The sequence below is a fragment of the Parambassis ranga genome, chromosome 10, assembly GCF_900634625.1.
Source record: "Parambassis ranga chromosome 10, fParRan2.1, whole genome shotgun sequence".
In the NCBI taxonomy this organism is placed as follows: Eukaryota; Metazoa; Chordata; class Actinopteri; family Ambassidae; genus Parambassis; species Parambassis ranga.
In genome coordinates, this window is record NC_041031.1 from 7,195,817 (window position 1) to 7,214,721 (window position 18,905).

At 44.6% G+C, this 18,905-nt stretch overlaps 1 protein-coding gene across 1 annotated transcript in view; it reads right to left on the bottom strand.

Annotated features, from left to right (window-relative positions):
• Positions 1-18,905, bottom strand: part of efnb1 (ephrin-B1) — a 51,897-nt gene that overhangs the window by 20,323 nt on the left and 12,669 nt on the right. Inside the window, exon 2 of the mRNA XM_028416240.1 lies at positions 8,381-8,658. Coding sequence (XP_028272041.1) covers positions 8,381-8,658 — 278 coding nt within the window. The remainder of the gene's footprint in view (positions 1-8,380; positions 8,659-18,905) is intronic.

Here is an 18,905-nt window from a genome sequence, read left to right on the forward strand (position 1 = left end):
AATGCACACAGCTGCTTCTATTAGGGAAGCAAATCTGTGGAGAGAGATGGATGTGTGTGTGAGCACATTGTGCTTTTTTGTGCCAGCATCTATTTGCATGCTACTGCGAGCTTATGAGTGCATATATATATATATATATATATATATATTTTTTTTTGAATTTGCTTATGTGGCTTTGTGCTTATTTATGCCTGTGTGTTTGTGCACACACACGCCTCCTGTGTGTTTGTCTGCTCCTGTTACTGTGTTTGTGTGCTTGTGGTCGGGCTGGAATGGAACATGGACATTTTGCCACTGAGCTGAATTCACAGAAACGGGCTTGGTCCTGGCCTGCAGAGCAGTATTTAGACTCTGTATTTATGCGTTGGACAACCACAGCAATCTCTATCACCGCCTTGTGATTCATGTTTGTTTGCTTTGCTCTGCGTTGATTCGATTCCATCAAGAAGCTCCTTTTTTTCCCCTCCTTTGCTCCCCCAAAACGCTTTCCGCAGAAATGTTCACGCCATACCCGGTCAGAGTTTCATCAGCCACCCCTCATCGTAGCTGACCAAGCATGCAGTGGTTTCCATAGCAAGGATGCGACATTAAAACTAACAACCCTCTATAATTATACATCCATATTTCTCCGATGAGTTTGTGTAAACAAGCCAGGGCTCCGGCTCGGGGAGGCGGACTACTTGGCAGGCCCTGGCTGAGGGTGCCACTGAATGGCTGTCGGAAAACAAAGCCATTTCAGAGTGTGCCTTGGAAAAGACAAACCGCTGTTCTAGGAGATGGTGGAGAGGGAGAGCGAGCTCCGACTGACAGACACAGAGCTGTGATTTGAGCTTTAGCTATTGGCCGGAGAAGAAAGACACCGAGAATATGTGTTGTTGGCAAAGGAGAGGGCAAACAACCTCAGACATCTCAGATGGAAAGGGAAATATGCGAGTGTTTTAGATTATGGGCTTTCATTGTTTTATCCTGTGCTTATGGGTTTTTTTTTATGAAGCGATACACCATTGTCCAATACAATTTGGACAATGATGCTCATCTTCTCGTGTCCTACATTTACTCTTCCTAATCACCACGGACTCCAAACATGCATCTATCCAGCAGTCTTAAGACGTCTCCTCTCATTTTGCCTGGAGCTATTTCAGGGTTGCAAAACCGCAGAGATGAAATTAAAGAAAACCAGGAAGTTACTTTCAAAGTCGCTCTTGGAGAAAGAGTCGTTCGACAAATGAGTTTGTGTTAGTCGAGAGGAGAGAAACAGAAAAATCAACAGTGTTGTTGTTTCAGAGTTAGCTCCGCCATCTCCTGTGGTCTGTGTGCGCTAAGAGAAGATCTAAGTCATCAGTTAAGAAGAATGACTTGAATGCAGACTTCCCACAGCACACAACTTTGAAATGTGAGAGCAGAACAGCGGAAGGAGAAGCAGCAAGGTTTAAAGATGATACAGTAGGAAAGAAGGAGATGGAAAGAGGAAGGGAGGCCTGGCACACAGGATAAAATATTCTAATAAGATAAGCATGGAGCACAGCCGAGGAGGGATGAGTGTCTGCGTTTGGAATGCGTGGAGCGGGCTAATTGAGATGAATACATGAATATATCAGCTTCATCTAACAGCAACGGGTTGAGCTGTAACCAATGGTTACCATTCACTTGTACAGCCACGTGAGGAGCCCTCCCTCTAAAAGAAAAGTCCTCATTTCCCTCCGCAACCACCCCCCACACCCCCCAACCCCTCCCCTCCACTCTAAACAAACTCCTCTGTAATAAACGAAAGGCAATAACCAGCGACAATAACGCTGTGCCTGCTAACCCTCTGTGAATGAAATATCCAAAGGAGAAGTAGCAGAGGCAGCCTGGATAGATTTGCAAAGCAAGCAGAAAGTCATATATTACACTGGCATTCTAATAAACAGTGGGCTATGTTCACTCACAGGAGGGGGGGCGGGGGTTAAAGCTCCTTATCCCAGGCCATGCTGCTTCACCGGTGCTAACCTGACCTGTTAGCAGGGTTTACTTTGAAAATGAAATCCGTTAAGGCTTACTGATTAGCTGCTTAAATCTCTAATCAGTAACATCACTGACAGTTGCTCTGACAGTCCACAACTTTTTATGACAATCCTGTTCTTAAAGCCTCTTTAATGACAATAAAAGGCGTCTCAACCTTTGAATATAAATGTTGCATTTGTTTTAAGTGTTTGACAAAATTATAAATAAGTGCTTAATGTCCTGTCAGAGGTCTTTAAATGAGAAACGTGCAATAAACAATACATTCTTTGTTCTCTGCTCATGTGGGAGAGTCCGTCATCAATGGGGAAAAAAAAGGAAAACCCCGTCTCTAGCATGTAATTAAAATATTTCAGTGTGAATTTACAGAGGGAGGATACCAGATGTTAACAGTTATCATTTCTCAACAACAAAAAAAAATCATTTAATTGCGAGTTAAAAATGTGTGAGTTATTTGCATCTCTATAATCTGACAATCAAAACGCCTTTGTCTGTCTTCAAAATGCTCCGCTGACAACTGCAACGGCTCTGATTTGATTATGGTAATTTCATGTTAACTCTAAAAGATGACTTTTTTTTCTCTCTCCTCCTAATCTGATTAATGTTACTGCGCTCCATCGGAATCGAGCGTGTTTATATTTATTCGACTGTGAACAAGCCTTCATGTATATATATATATATATATATATATATATATATGTGTGCTTCTGTAAACTCTTTTGCATTATTACAGCGGAGTACCTGCGTGGGAGCATGTGCTTGCACATATGTTGGAGTGTTTATGTTCTCACAAATGTAGGGCAGAAGAGGATCTTGTGATCATCCCAAGGATTTCAACCTTGACCTTCAACTACCCCCCCTCTTCCCTCCTCCCCCAAGGGCAAATAAGAGAAGAAGAAGAAGAAAAAGAAGAAGAGGCTGACTTTTAAAGCATGGATCCATCTGGCCCCAATGGAAGAAGATTCCTCAGGGGTTCTTTGGATGGAGGATTGTATAGTGTGTAGGTTGTTGAGCAGAATATAATAATAAGGAGAGCCCACACTAAAGAGCATGAATGTTGCTGATATGCAATATGCTTCCTAACCTTAATCCTATCAGGTGTGAGTGCTGAGGAAAACATCATCCCACAGTGTCAAATGCAGCTTGATTCTTTGACGTTGTTTTTTCATATTCTGGGTCAGCACCTGTGTTTAATCAACTCAGGAAATAAACATTGTATTTTATTGCCAATTTATTCTCAGATAATAAAATGCCTTATCACTTGCTCTGTGTTCCTAGAATAAACAATCAGGTGGAGTTTAGCTGCTAAGTCAAACAAAATAAGCGTCATCAACAGAATCAGCTTCACCGTTTGCTGCAAGCGCTGGGCTTTATATGTATTTCACAGAAGACATTTCACATCTTCTGGAGGTGAGACAGGGTGTGCTCCACTGCGGCATTATTCTGGTGGGGAAGTCAGTGTGTGTCAGAGTACGAGATGGTACACTGGGATGGAGAGTGACAGCTGTCAGGAGGGATCAGGCTTACCCCTGCCCGCTACACAGGAAATCAAGGAGGAAGAAAAGTGCAGGACGACAGGCTGCCTCTGTTTACTGCCTCATGGCCTTACCCTTATATAGAACAGAGACTCACCGATCCGGCGAACCACTGAAAACATATCACCAAGCAGTCATGGTACGTTATTTCAATGAGGAGTGAATGGGAGAGAAAATGGAGGAACACTTCTTGGCTCAGCTCGGTGACATATAAAGACTGTCTGTGTATATATTTGTACAGGCATGTATGCTTGTCCCTCTCTCTCTCTCCCTCTCTCTTCCCCGCTCTGTTGCTCATTTTCCCCATTATATTATATATATTATAAAGCCTCCTGTCTAAAATCACTTCTCTCCTGACTCCCCCGAAACGCAGCAAAGCCATTTTCCTCACAAACATCTCATTTGATATCCTGTGTTTGGACAATGCAATGAAATATAACCAGTTTGTTCGCTCATTCACCGGGGGGGGGGGGGGGGGGAAGATGTATGTATACGTGTGTGTGTGTGTGCGTGTGTGTACATAGCGGGCAGGGGGTGCTGATGGACAGCACAAGCTGGTGCTGGTCTGGGATTTAGATCAGTGCAGGTTTATCATTACTGACCCCATGCTGTGTTTCCGCGACCTCTTGGTCATGAATTTTGACCTTTAACTCCCCAACAACTCCTGTCAGAGCGGGGCCGAGATGGACGGGACCGAGTGGACGGGATCCCCTGTGGTGACACCGGGGCATTGGATAGACACACACACACCAGTTGGTGCTTACTTTACCCCACACCTTTTGTTGCTTATTCTGCCCCCACGTGAAGAGTGGGAGTGGGAGTGGGGGGTTGGGAAGGATGATAAAAGGAAAGACTAACAGAGTTAAACTGGAAGCTGGGGGGTGGACAAGAAAAAAATTCAGTGGAATGTCCACTCCCTATGCATCTTCTTCTCGTCTCAAACGGTGTCTGCCACGTTTGACCGTTAATCAGACCGGATAAGCCAGGTCTTTATAGGCTGAGCAGATTTACACCGCTCTGCTGGCTGACTGGACCACATTCCCCGCAGGGACGGTGGGATAACGCACTCACATCTTTGAAATGAGGGATAAAGCTGGCCTAAGGGGGCCTCAACACACACACACACACACACACACAGTGTGGACTCTCTTGTACAGGTAAAGGAGGGAAGTGTGTTCAGTGCAGGTGCACTCTTGCTCTCACACATAATACATGGCAACAGAGCCCAGCCATTATCTAAATGATAGATGAAATGTGTCATGGTGTATGCACAGGCTGCAGAAGAATAAATAAAACAAGCTCTTCCCAGTGCAAAGGACAACAACATTAACATAATACCAAGACAAATACTACCTCTGATTACTGCTGACGCGAAAACGTTACAGTATATGAGCCTAATAATTATCCAGCATCGAGCTGGATCCTGCAGAACCAGCCCCGCCTTGTGAGGGATTTACAACTGACTCTGATTATGAGTCTGAAAACAATATGGTGAGAGCGTTAAGTATTCTAAATGCCTGCACAAAGCACACATCAGCAAGTTGGTTGTTATGCAGCAGAGACACAACAGAGTGTTATATATATATATATATATATATATATATATATATATATATATATATATATATATATATAAAAAGCAAATTCAACCTAAAGTAAAGTTGATGTTTTTTTGCTTTGATGCTGGATCAAGCTGTAGTCAACATGCGTGCCCACGCACATGTCACTAATAAAGTCAGGAAAAATATTTATGATGTAATCGGGAGACAACATGCAGAGCAGCCCCGCGAACAGCCGGCTCGGAAAACTTTAAGAAGCCGCCAAAAAGGCCCAAGGTGTTTTCCAAAGACATGTGGGTGTAATAAAGCTCAAAGAAATATTTCTTAAAGTCCACATGATATGTTGCCACAGGAGCGGCCCCCAAAAAATTGTCGCTTGATAAGATCACAAGCTTTTCATGCGTTAGGTCTTTGAGGGAGAGCTCACAAATACAGAATGAGCTACTACAGATGAAAAGAAAACATATGTGGGATTTAATTTTGCCTGGATTTTTCCTTCAGAGACAGAGGATGTAAATAAACATGTTTTTTTTTCCCCCAAGAGTCAAAGCTGTAGCAGTATTTCATAAGAGATCCAAACTTAAGTCATACAAAGAGGATTTTTTTTCCATATTTGGGAAAATATTAAGAAAAAAAAGATGAATATTTTAGTTTTATGGATATTTACAAAATATTGAACATTAATTATGCCATACAAGGGACGATACATCATCCTTCATTAGAGTAGGCTGGTGGTGGGTCTATTTTTTTCTAATGGCCTGCAGAGCCTCTATTGATTTCTCACTGTGCCAGCTGTTCTTTGGCATAAAGCTTGTTGTATATTGTAGATTAGTTTAGACGTTGCATTTCTAAAGTCAGGATCATCTCTAATCATTTCATGGATTCTGGGAAGAATCAATTATAGATGTGGCAGAGACTGAGACTAGCAGACATGATGAGCCATAGCAGGGGAAAACGTTTAAAGCCTGGAAATGTAAAATAAAAAGAAAGAAAAGTTGGCCTTAATGTCTAAAAGAACACACTTGGCATTATGAACTGCATTACAATATGTTAGGTTCATTATATTCCCATTACACTGTCTATCATGTCTGTGCACATCCCCCTTCTCTGTCTCTCTCTGAAGTTCTACATCTTTAAACATGATTACAGATGCTTTCACATGAATGTGCTGGTAGATTAAATTCATGTTGATCTTTGGATTAGTCAGAAAAATGTGAACGATTACTGTATTAGCAGCAAAATATGAGAGGATTGTGTTGTGTTAGGATGAAACATCCACTGTCAGACCGAATTGTTTTCGATAAAATAAAAGCTTTTAGTGTCCCAAGGGTGGCTTTAAACTTTATTTTTCGAATAATAACAATAAACCATTTTATTGAGCTTCTAATACAGCAGACAGCAGATCCTGCCTCATGCTGAAAACATGACCACCAAACACATACAGACTGTCCACCTCTGCTCATGTCTGTGTCTGATACAGTAAAGGGTTACAGCAGATGAAGCCTCCATTTGTTTCTCTTTGAAACTTACAGTTTGCAGTAAATTGACATGATGTTAATTTTATCCTCCAAACATGTCAGAGCAGCACTTCACATCTGACTTGTTGTTTCAGGTGTGCGTAATGAGCCTCAGCAACAGAATGAGGGACGCAGAGTGTGAAGCCCAGATGCTCCCCTGAGGGGTCCCCTGAGGATACCTCCCCGATTTTCTGAGTCTTATTTGACGCACATTTATCGAGAGTTAAACTACACAGTTTTGATGTCTACATGATACTCTGCAGGGGTTTAAACTGAACTTTTATATCTGTAACCTACACAAACCCTCGATACCTCAGCTTGGCACAGAGCTATGCCAGAATTGAGAAAAACACAGCCGGAGGCAGCCAAACTGCTCTGTTCACTGGATGTGTTGATGGAGGCTGTACTTAATGTCCTGCAGGGCCGGTGGATGTTTCCTCCTCATCCTCACTTTTAACATGCCCTCACAGATGCTCAGAAAAGTGTAAAAGTCACTTCAAAAGTCACTTTCGACTAAGTCTCCAAAGAACTCTCCACCAGGGAACACTTAACACTTCTTCTTCTGCTCCATCAGAGATTACATGGTCTAGTTGATCCTGACAGTTATCAGGCAGACACACCAGCAAGATCTCCAAGTCAACAGGATCTAAGTACTTCACAGGAATACTGCTCAGAAAAATATATAACATTGCAGTGGGGAAGATTTGTAGACTGTTTCAGTCCCTATAAACTATATAAACTTCCTGCCACCACTTCAGTCATGGAGCCCACCACAGAACTGCTGTCTTATGTCCCAGTTCTATTAACACCACCCGCTGAACACCCTCATCCTTCTCTGAGGTTCAGAACACAGAGGATGAAGCAGAAATCTCACACCTTTCTTAGGAATCGGACTGGTGTAGATCCAGCTCAGACATCTGCAGCGCAGGAGAGGCAGCAAGCACTCATCCAGAGGTCTCACCTTCTCCAACACCTCCTCCTCTGCTCACACAGAATCAGACAGAGGAAGGACCAAAACAACACCTGGAGGTGGAAACCATCCTGGGCTCAGAGACTCTGCTGATGCTGAAGCTCTGACTCTTCCCCCTGTAGCTCCTGAGGTCCCCCCTTTTATTTACCAACACCACCTAATGACTCTTTGTTCATACAGGGCAGCGAGGACACAAAATATTCAAACTAAAACGCCACTTCCAGTATGACCACGTTTCTCTACTGTTTAGTATTTAAAAACATTCACAACTACAATTCTAGTTTTACACAGAAATCTACAAGTAATGTTACAGAATATAAAAAAAGATTGTTACAGTAAAAGTGAAAATTCTTACCGGTACTCTATTTAAAAAAAAAAAATCTATGAGAAAATAGCCATAATTCCAAACTTGTCTTATTTTTATACGGAACAAAACCTGAGTAAATTCCATGAGTAACGATCAATCACTGAGGGAAGTGTGAAAAACGCTGTAAAAGGTAAAGGTAATATTAGGGAGTCACAGTTGCCATGTTCAGCCCTATAATGACATGGAACCCTTCCACTTTAAACACCTAATATCAGCCTGCCTTGAGCACGGCACATAACCTCCGGTTGTTGCTATGGAGCTGCTGCTGCAGCGGCCATTAAAATGCAGTTTTACTAGGAAACTCCCAGGTGTGACTGTGTGTAACTGAGTGTGAAGCAGAGATTATTACTCAGATTGTTCAGTGAGGCTTCTCTGGTTAAATGAAGGTTAAAAAGCTAAATATGAATAATAAATCATCATTTATGACTTACAGGTGATGTAGTAGTTGACGTTTCTCTTGAACTCCAAGCCCATGTAGTTGGGGCTGAACTCTTGGAATTTGATGGTGAACTTGATGTCCTTCTCGGGTTTGTTACAGTTGACCAGGACATTAGGATCGAGGACTGTGCTGCAGCTCTCGGCCTGCTCCCTCTTCACCAGGTACAGCTTGTAGTATTCATAATCTCTACCCTGGTCCGCTTTGGGACAGATGATGTCCAGCTTGTCACCGATGTCTGGGTAGATCACCAGCCCCTTTCCAGCATTAAATCTGTAGGATGGGAAAAAGATAAACTGTTACTAACATGCAAAAAGGAAGTCTGGAAAAGCAGTCACATAATTCAACAACAGTTTATACAGTCTTAATACTTTGAGCTGTGGGAGTTATGGATTTAGATCTGTCTGGCCTGGCCTTTTAGAAAGAGCGTAGTTAATTTGGCCCCACAAAAACACTACATGTAGCAGCTTGACATTGTTCAGCATTAGTCGACAGAGCGTTTCACACAAATCCTCTCAAGTTCCTTCTCAAACTTGGATCTGAATCAAAGCATACCAAAAGTTTTGCAAGAAAAGAAACAAGATGGCCCAACACAAAATGGCTGCCTACAGGAAAGGCTGTAGATAGGATTACATGCAAAGAATGCGGCTGATTTCTGTTTTCATATTTTCAGAGTTCTGCATAAGACCTGTGAATTAGTGTAATATCTACTCTGCTTTGACTTCAGAGGTCTGCGTTTGTGGATGAAAACAGTGTGCAGGGGTCAGCGGGGAGGTTAAGGCTTCCTGGTTCATCTTCCCTCTGCCATGATCATCTACTGGAGGATTAAGATAATCCATCTGGCCTTACTGTACCTCTCCACTTCGCTCTCTGCTGCCAACTCAATCAGATCAGCTCTTGTTCTCTTTTATTCACTAAAGGAACAGGAGGAGACCCAGTGTGTGTGTGTGTGTAAGTGTGTGTGAAGAGAGGGGGCAGGAGGGGAGCACCCTGAGTACTTGCAGTGTGTTTGGGCAGTGGTGTGTATGTTTATGCACGTCTGCATGTGTGTGTGTGTGTGTGTATGTGTGCTAGTCGGTCAGCAAAATGGGCTGAGGTTGCGGGCTGATGGGGCAGGGGGGGTCGGGGGCAGACGGGCTGAATCATTGTTCTGGACTTGTTTGAGGCTTAAAATGTCAACACGGTTCAGCTCTGCTGTCCCAGTTAGCCAAGCATTAACCCAGACAGCCGGACTGACCACGGGTGTGTTTATGTACTTGTGCGTATGTGTGTGTGTGTGTATTGTGGTCGCAGACAGCGAGCACAGCAGCGGGGCTATCTGCTAGATCTGCCCATGCCAGCGGATTTAAGCAGGATTTAGCAGCGCGCAATGCATTTGTTGTTCTATCTGATCCCTCACGTTTTAACAAGACATCAGGGGCTGGGCCCCTCTCTGTCTCTCTCTGTCTCTCCTTTCTTTTTTCTCTCTCGGAGTGTAATCTCACCTTATCTACAGCCCCTCATTTCATCATCACACACATCATTTCACCAGTAAATAACTGACTCTTCAGACAGGCCCGACGAAAGGAGGATGGCGAAGCCTCCTGAAAATGACTGATAGGGAAGTGTGCTAGCATTTGGGGGGGGGGGGGTTACAATTGGCTGTCCTCCTCCTCTGATGATGTTAAACGCTGGCACACAGCCAGGCATTGTACAAAATGATCATTTAAAAAGTCCCATTTTCTCAAGAAATACCCCCCATGAAAATGAGCATGATTGGATTAACATTCACGGCCATTCTTCTCGGACAGGGGCATTACCAAATAAATGACTTCATTCACAAAGGAGATAAATGTAAAATGAAATTTGCCAAACGGTCAAAATCCCTTTTGTGCCCCCCCCTTTTTTTTTTGCTGAATATGATGTCATGAAAGCATGTGTGGATGGGAGCCTCTGGAAGCGGGTGAGACGTTATTTCCCCGCTATTGTCTGATGCTCATGGGGGTGAGGCGGGGGCTCTGGATGAGAGGAGGGGTTGTGCTAATTCAAGGGCCGATAAGAGAGAGAGAGAACGCGGGGTATCCTTTGTCCTACATCGCCCAACAATTTGCTGGTTTTCAGCTGCATCACCCTGCATGTGCCTGTGTGTGTGTGTGTGTGTGTGTGAGCATACATATGTTTCCATGCACTTGTGTGCGCGTACACACCACCATGCCCGGGTACACGTGCATGAAGACACAGACACAATCAGTCTCTAATTGGATCTACAAGATGCATCAGCGAGGCATAAACAAGTTTCCATGGCAACATTAGGCTTTATTGCTGACCGCCCCCCCTCTTCTCCCCACCTTCTCGCTATTCCTCCCTCGATCCCCCAATCTCAGCCCCCCCCCTCTCTATTCCTGCACAGCAGTCTCATTCCCTCCTGCTTTATCCTTCCCTCTCATTCACCTCCTCAACATTTCTCTCATTCTGTTTTTCTCTCATCTATCCCCCCCTCTCAATCCTCCTCTTCACACACCCGCCTCTCGCAATACACACAAAAAACACCTACAGAAAAACAAGCATGAAACCAGAGCGGGGGGGGGACCAGGCAAACATCACAATTAGACCTAGATTTGTTTTGCTCAACAAGTAGGTGTTTCTATTTTCTTTCTTCTTTTCTTTTTGTATTAAATGTTCAGTTTTCAAAGTGTTAGTACTTAAATGCCTGGAAACAATGAGGCTTACAACCTACTTCTCGGTTTTACAACCCATTTATTCCATTATCAAAGCAAGGCGCAACAATTCAGATGAATAATTAAGATTTTTAAAATCTTAATATCTTAATATCCCTGAAGGATTTAATTGCAAGCCGGCCCCCATCATTGATTCAATTTTCGGAGCGGGCTTCCTAGCTGGTGGTTAGATAGCTATCCTAAGTGAATTCTCCGCTTCTGTTTCCCAGCCTTTGTTAACTGTCTCCTATAATGAGGCTCTGGCTGCTGTGGAGGTCTGGAAGCGCCATCACAGATGGGAAAGAAGCAACATAAAAGAAATAGGGCAGCAATTAGTGTTTAGCCCAGTTTAAAAGCCCTCCACTTGGCAAGCTGCGGCCCAGCTCCAGTCCAGGATGTGAAACTAAACTGGTGGGCCGGGACTTTGTCTCCTGTTTGTCTCTCTGTTGGCTTAATCAGCGCCACTCCGGTGCTACACACAGCCGCGCAATGGAGAGGAGGAGACGAGTGACTGAAGATTATTGTACTTTTGAGGAGGTCGAAAGGGAAAAAGGGCGGGGGGGACTGAATTGCATCTTTCATTCACGTTGTCTGGAGACTTTATAAGACCTGTTGATAAAAGAAGTTTGAATGCACAGAGGAAGAGCTGTGCAGATACAAATAATGTTTCTGGGAAATGACCCTGAACGTGAGAGGGCCTTTATCCCCCTCATGTCAAACGAGGTGGATCTGCCTGAACCAAACAAAATAAAGGGAATCATTTTCAAAACAACCAAATGAGGTTGGTTTTGTTTCATCTGGATGGCTCCACAGCATGCTCAATCCTGTAAAGAGCTTATACAAACAGACCTACGCTTCAGCACAGTGGAGAGAGAACAGAAAACAACGAAGCGAATCAGAGAGGAGAGCCCCCTCCTCTCTGATTTTACATTCCACTGGTGAATATGAGCACATGATCTCACATATGCTGCTACCCCACCACCCCCCCCATCCCACCTCCACATATACACACACACACACACGGATGTGAGAGCACACAAAAGCACTGTGGGGTGCATCCTGGACCTTCCCAGCCCAACTTCCCAGCCACCTCTATTCAAGCCCCCTGCCCTCACCGACTTTCATATAAAACACCGCCTACACTCAGGCCCACTCAAAGCCCCTTACAGAGCCTCAAACCACTCCTTCCCCGTTGTTCTCCACCCCCGTCCAGTCAACTCAAGCCTCGGCCCCGAGCAGTGCACTGGCAGGCGGCCTCGGCTCACAAATGAATGGACCCGAGACAGAGGGGCTGAGAGAGAAAGGGGCACAGACGGCTCATATCAACAGAATGGTGTCAAATTGATTTGTTCCTCCTGAGCAGTAGCACGAACATGTCATACATATCAATTAAAATCTATTTTGTGCTGCTATGTATCCATCTCTACCAGATGCATGCAGGTACACCACTTCATCTTGATGTCTGGTATTGGAGCTGGACATTCCACAACACTTAACACACACACATACACACTCCATCACAACAGGTACTCTCTCTCCCCCTGATATCAGTGGTAATTTTCACACCAGGAGAAGTGCTCCCTCACCAATTACTATTTCTCTCTCTTACATTATCCACAAAATCAGTGCAGCTGCTTCCTCATTATCACACTGTCTTTAAGGTAGCGATATTTTAATTTGTATTCCATAGGCTTCCACAGAGCAGATAGATATTACAGCAGGGTCTCGTGAAACATTACAGTAGTTCACCCACAGGACAGAGTTTGCACTTAGGTCTGTAAAGAACACAAAGCTCAGTTATGCAAGGAGCACTGTAGTTGAGCTCTTGTGTAATATAGATATAGCAGAAGGGATTTAAACCCGATTCACTTGCTTGAGGCAGTCTATGTTTTGTGTAATCGCAGGGTATGAACGCATCCTGTTCTCATTCAAGTCAATCAATATTACATAATTGTTTGCTAGCAGGGACTGTTTCAGCCTTAAACCGTTTTCAGATCCATCTAGATAGAGCCACATGCTGCCTCCTCCTCACAATGGAAACATTCAAACAGCAGCTTCTGAAATGGCTTCGCTCTTGATGTGTGGTTAAGATCCTCACATGAGCGCCGCTGACACAGTGTGATCATTTCATTCTTTGGAGAAAGGCACATATCATCAAACTGTCAGTGAGTTTGTGCGGCTCCAGAGAAATTCGCCACATCTAAAATTCTGTTGAGTCATGAGAACTGCGACTAACTGATCTGAAAACAAGCCTTCTCCATGTTTGAGGCGACGCTGTGAGAAGGTCTGCAGGCTGGGTCACAGCGATGCTGGTGTTCGGAGCCCTGCAGCTTAACCCGAGCGCTTGTGTACGTAGCTGGCTTCTGTCAGGGCTGTCGTGGGGGCAGATGTTCTTAAGGGAGGCCTGACTATAAACACACACACATAAACACACGCCCCGCAGTGTACACACACCGATTTCCTCACATGTCAAACACGGTAAACAAGTCGCCTCAGTGCAAGCAGAGGCCACACACACACAGAGAGAGACACACACATAGAAAAAAAGCACAGGCATCCTGAAATTAAGCAAAACAAGATCCATCTGGCTCCAGAATTGTTTAGCAAAGCAGGAAGGATTTGACCCTTATTATAGAAAAAGAGGACAAACTAGCCAACGGGTAGCGGTATTGGATAAACTAAATCCAAGCTGCATTTAAACTTCTGTAGGCCAGACTTGGCAACAGTGACTTGCTGAAAAGCAGAAAGCTCTGTATTTTCCCTCCGGGCTGTCCCCATTAGAGGGGAATAAATGAGGATGTCAGAGGCAAAAAAGACAGACAGAATATCCCGAATTCCACCCTGCTTTTGTACGTGTGAACACAGACACCCTCTCTCTCTCACACACACAGACAAACACACACTAGTTTTGAGTTAGCACAGTCAACAGGCTGGCATGCAGAGCAGATCGGATTCGGCGTGACTCATAACAGTTGCACACAGACGAGTTATAACACAGACGTGAATGTTGCTGACACACACCTCCCATGTTCACTAAACAAGCTCAGTATGCTTTGCCCTCTATCACTGTCACATGAGGAGCTAGCATCATATCATCAGTGGCTGTAATGAGCTAACAAGATGACGCCCAGATGGCCTTGCCACAAGGAGGACAGAAGTGGACGTTGTTACAAGACGAACAAGCTGAAGAGGACCGCTGAGCGAGAGGAGTGTCAGAAGTCATTAGGGAGGAGAAAGAGCATAATCTGTTTCTTCTTATGGCCTCTGTGGTTTCTGTCAATTCTGAGCCCATCCCTCTCTAAGAGCAGGGGAGTTAAGCGAGCATGGGTGTATGTGGTCTGTGATTGAACGTCATCCACGGTATCACTGACAGCAAGAGAAGGCCCAGGTTGTTGCTCTCTGGGTCTCAGCTTATTCATTGCAGAGTCTAGGGAATGAGTTCTTCCAGCTGGAGGGGTAAGATGAAGAAGAAGAAGAAGAAGAAGAAGAGGAGGAGGAGGAAGAAGAAAGAGAAGAGAAGAAAAAAGAAAAACAGAGAATATTTGGCTTGGAGAGACGACAGAGTTTGGGTCAGTTTCAGCCTGAGTTTAGCCCTCAATCTGGGGGTGCTCTGTGACCCAGTCACACACACACACAACCCACTCTCTTCCTCCCCTTGTTCCTTCCTTGGCCATGAAACAACACACACGCACACATGCACAAACACACACAGCCAGCTGCCTCCCATCACTGAGGAGCAGCCACAGATGGGCTCTGCATGCTCCGTAAAGATCTCTCCACAGGCCCAGTCTACAATCACAGCCAAACCCGCCTGGCCCGAAACCCACTGTATGTGTGTGCAGATATATGTGTCCATACAGGCCTGTATGGGTGTGTGTGTGTGCGCGTATGATCATGCCAGACACACCAAATGAGCCAAAGTTGGCGTTCGGCGAGATGAGGTGGGGGTGTTGGACAGACGTAGCGAAAGGAATCCCCCAGGACTGAGCGCTGCAGAGCAGAGAGTCAAGAGCTGGACCAGGATGCAAGGCTGCAAATCAGTGCCGAGGCAGAGCAGGAGCGAAAGAAAGCAGGCGAAGCCCCCAGACCAACAAGAGCATCCCTCACACTCACCCGATTGTGTTACACTCCTACTTGGGGAGAGTGGAGGAAGAAACTAAAAGGGTGGGGGGGGGGGGGAATCATAACCATTATCAGGCCCACACAGCTTGCCCGGGTTGTTACCGGTGGCCATTTTCTGTTCCTTATCTCAAACCTATCAATAAGCCCTCAGAAAGCATTTCCAAGAAAATAAACAACCCTTTAATGTTGTTACTCAATCAGATGTACTAATACACACAAACAAGCAAACACACACACACACACACCCCTCTCACACACACACACACACACATTATACATCAGCTATTTAAATTCTGCTTGGCTTCGACGTAGCGGTCATGGTTAAATTCAATTTTTAACAATTGCCCTCCTATCTCAGCATGCTTAAAATTACTTGAGGGATCACAGTTTTAGCCAGAATAATGAAGCAAAGTGAAAAGCTCATTGAGGATGAGAGTCAGGGTATGCTTTGCAGCTAAACTTAGCCAATTTTCCAAACTCGTGTTTGGAATGAGTCAGCTTTCAGACACACCGGCAGGAGGAGGAAGAGGAGGGAGGTGAGGGAGGTGAGGGAGGTGGATGTTTAGCTGCCATGCTCAGCAAGATTTTGGCACCGACACATCTGGGAATCAAATCAGCAAGTGATCAGGGGGAATAGTTTGACGTTTCAGAAGAAACATGTTTATGCACTTTCTTCACAAGAAAAGGAACATTGATTTCACTCTCATATCTGTGTGCAGTGAGAAAAAAAAGGCTGGAGCTGGTTAGCTTTGACAAACCTGGTAACATCAGCACATGTAATGTTTACACTTCAGGTTTGTGTGGATTATGAGACAATTAGTTAATTAGTGAGGTTTACAGGTAAGTGGATTCTGTCGCCTTTGCACAGACCCAGGACACACATTTGTCTCTGTTCCCAGACTTTAAGCTAAGCTAAGCTAAGCCACTTTGCTGCTAGGTGCAGCTTTGTAAAGAAAAAAAAACAAGCATACATGGAAGCAAAGAAGCAATTAAGGAAAAGGTCAAACAATTGGTGAATAAAGCTAGAATTAAGAGTCAAAATATGTATTTTGTTTGCCTTCCAGACTGCAAGTTACAGAATATAAAAATGAACTGCTTCCAGTCTGAATTTTATAGCAGCACTTTACGATCAAAGGGGAGCTGAATGGATACTTTATAAGCCTGTGTGTTGTTAACAGGTGCTAATATGACACAGCTACAGAAAATCTGGAATACTGGAGACACACCAAAGCCTTCCTGGAAGAACAAAGGGAAGACATGGCACAGAGAAAGCAAATCAATCAATCTGCCAGAACACGTCTGGCTTTGACAGCACAGTTCTGAACCCAGAACTAAAAGATAGCACGCAGCAAAGTTCAAAATACTTTCATTGTTCATCTGTCAGAGTGAAAGACAATTGCGAAGGGAGCGGGAGGGAAAATACTAACACAATATTTATCTTGTGTCCCCTTCCCTTCTGACTCGCTCTTTTTTTTTTAATGTATTCCTGCTATTGTGAGAAGCGCTGTGAGATGGATGGGTTGAGGAGTCCAGTAGGTGAAATGTGTCTTCTACAAGCACAGTGCAGTCACTCACATGTTTCCCTTGTCTCTAATCTCAAGAAACGGTGATAATTCAGTCACCAACAAACAGCACCGGGGTTGTGTTTTTTTTTGTGGCATTTCAATTGTGGATGGTTGGTGGTTTTTCTCCTACATTGTTCTTGAAACTGCTTCCCTGGGAAACTGGGAAAGTCAAACAGCTGACGAGATGTCACCTCATGAACTCTCTCCTTGGTTTCACACACTCACAAACAGCCACGTCTGCGATCCGACACACACTCTCTCATTCTCTTTTTTCTCCCTACACACACACACACACACACAATTCTAAGGATCTCTCATCAACCCGCTTGTCAAGCTCAATGGCACACAGTACTGTCTAAACAGGCTGCGAGCTCGCTGCCTCCGACTGTTGCCTTTCAAGGCTGGTGACTCTTGATCATATCATATCAGACATGGGAGTCTTATGGTGGCTGCTGGTTCGTGGCACTTCGTTCACACAAGTCACGGTTAAAAGCTGGACCAGTATAAGTTGGAGGGATTTCCGCGGAGTGTGGACACATTCCTCATAACTTTCATTTAGCCCACGGCAGTGAGGGTTAAAAAAGAACGTGTGTGGTGCAATAAAACAGAGCTTTAACAGTCATTTCCCTGTAGCAATACCTGCTCACTGTGCATGCCTGTACCTGGGCCTCACACATGCCTGTTGTGACTGGTCATGCGGTGCTATATGGGGGAGCATGTATGACCTGAGGAATAATCCTGTGTTCGAATTTGGACATACGCATGCGTGAACATGCACACACACACACATTCCTTAAAAGCCAACAGTAGCAACTCAAGAGAAGAGAAGGCCTCTTAGTGTGCAACTGACAGAGTGAATTACATGGAGAGCTAAAACACCGGCTTCCTGTCTAACACAACAGCGCTGGATAGCTTTCAGATGGATTTCATTGAATCTTGTACAAACAGTGAGTCAATATCGGGGTAATAGCCAATCATTGAGGAAGAACAATTCACAAGTGATTTGCAGAGAAAATGTGTGTTTAGGACACTTTGCACCACAGTCTGTCACCCAGCCATAACAAAGGCACACTGCCAATAGGTTCCATTTGCAGAAGTTGACAGCAGAGCCGCAGATATTTGAATATTCCTCAACCGTTCGGAGACTTCCTCATTTGAGACCGGTGCCTTTAAAAACAAAAAAAAGAAACCCCACTGATGATAATTCTGCTCCCAAAGACTCATGAAGCCATGAAGTCAATGACAAATTTGTGTTATGAACAAACGTACAAGACATTTGATCCTTCAGCACTTTGCCTCTGATATTTATGTCTGTCGCCGGCGCTTTCATTATCATAAAGCGTGCTTAATATTTCTCAGCTGTGTGAGAGGACCGCCACACTACAGATGATTGAGTGCGTTAGATTTAGTGTCTCTCTCTCTCTGACTCTCCTTCTCTTTCTCCAGCTGTGTCCGTGTACTTCAGGAAATATACACACCACACGGAGAGGAGAGGGCAACGGAGGGAAGAAAAAGAGGGGAGCGAGGAGAAGGAGGAGGAGGATGGAGGGAGTGGTGTTGTTGGGGGGCTCTGTAAGCACTGAGGACGTGGTGCCAACCAGAGAGGCCCACCGTGCCTCAGTCCCATCTCTCCAGCTGAGGGCTTTGATTCGCCTGATTGTCTCCAATATTGAGACACACAATAAACACAACACTTGGCGGCCATTTGCAATTCTAATGAGTCCCTCTCAACTGGCCTGGACAACTCGGCTAGAGCCCTCTGGGATATCACTCATCTGACTGCAAAATAATGACACAATCATCGCCATGGCTACGCTCCTACTACATCCCATGAGCGGCAGCACAGAGAGGATATTAATACACGGGAGGACTTGGAGAACTAAATGAATTAGCCAGGAGATTAGCTAGATACCAGGTTAATGAATGTGCCACGCAGGCAACTTCTCCCGTCTAGCATTTGGGGAACGTTTACTCCCACCACCTCTAAAAAAAAAATTACTAGCAGCAAGTAGGCGCGCTAACAGGTCCACACCTGCTTCCGCTGGGCATGCTGCAACAGGTTTTCAATAAACCATCTCCTTTCAACATGAAATACTGCCTATGTAAACTTAGGCTGATTGTTTCTTGATAAGGCAGC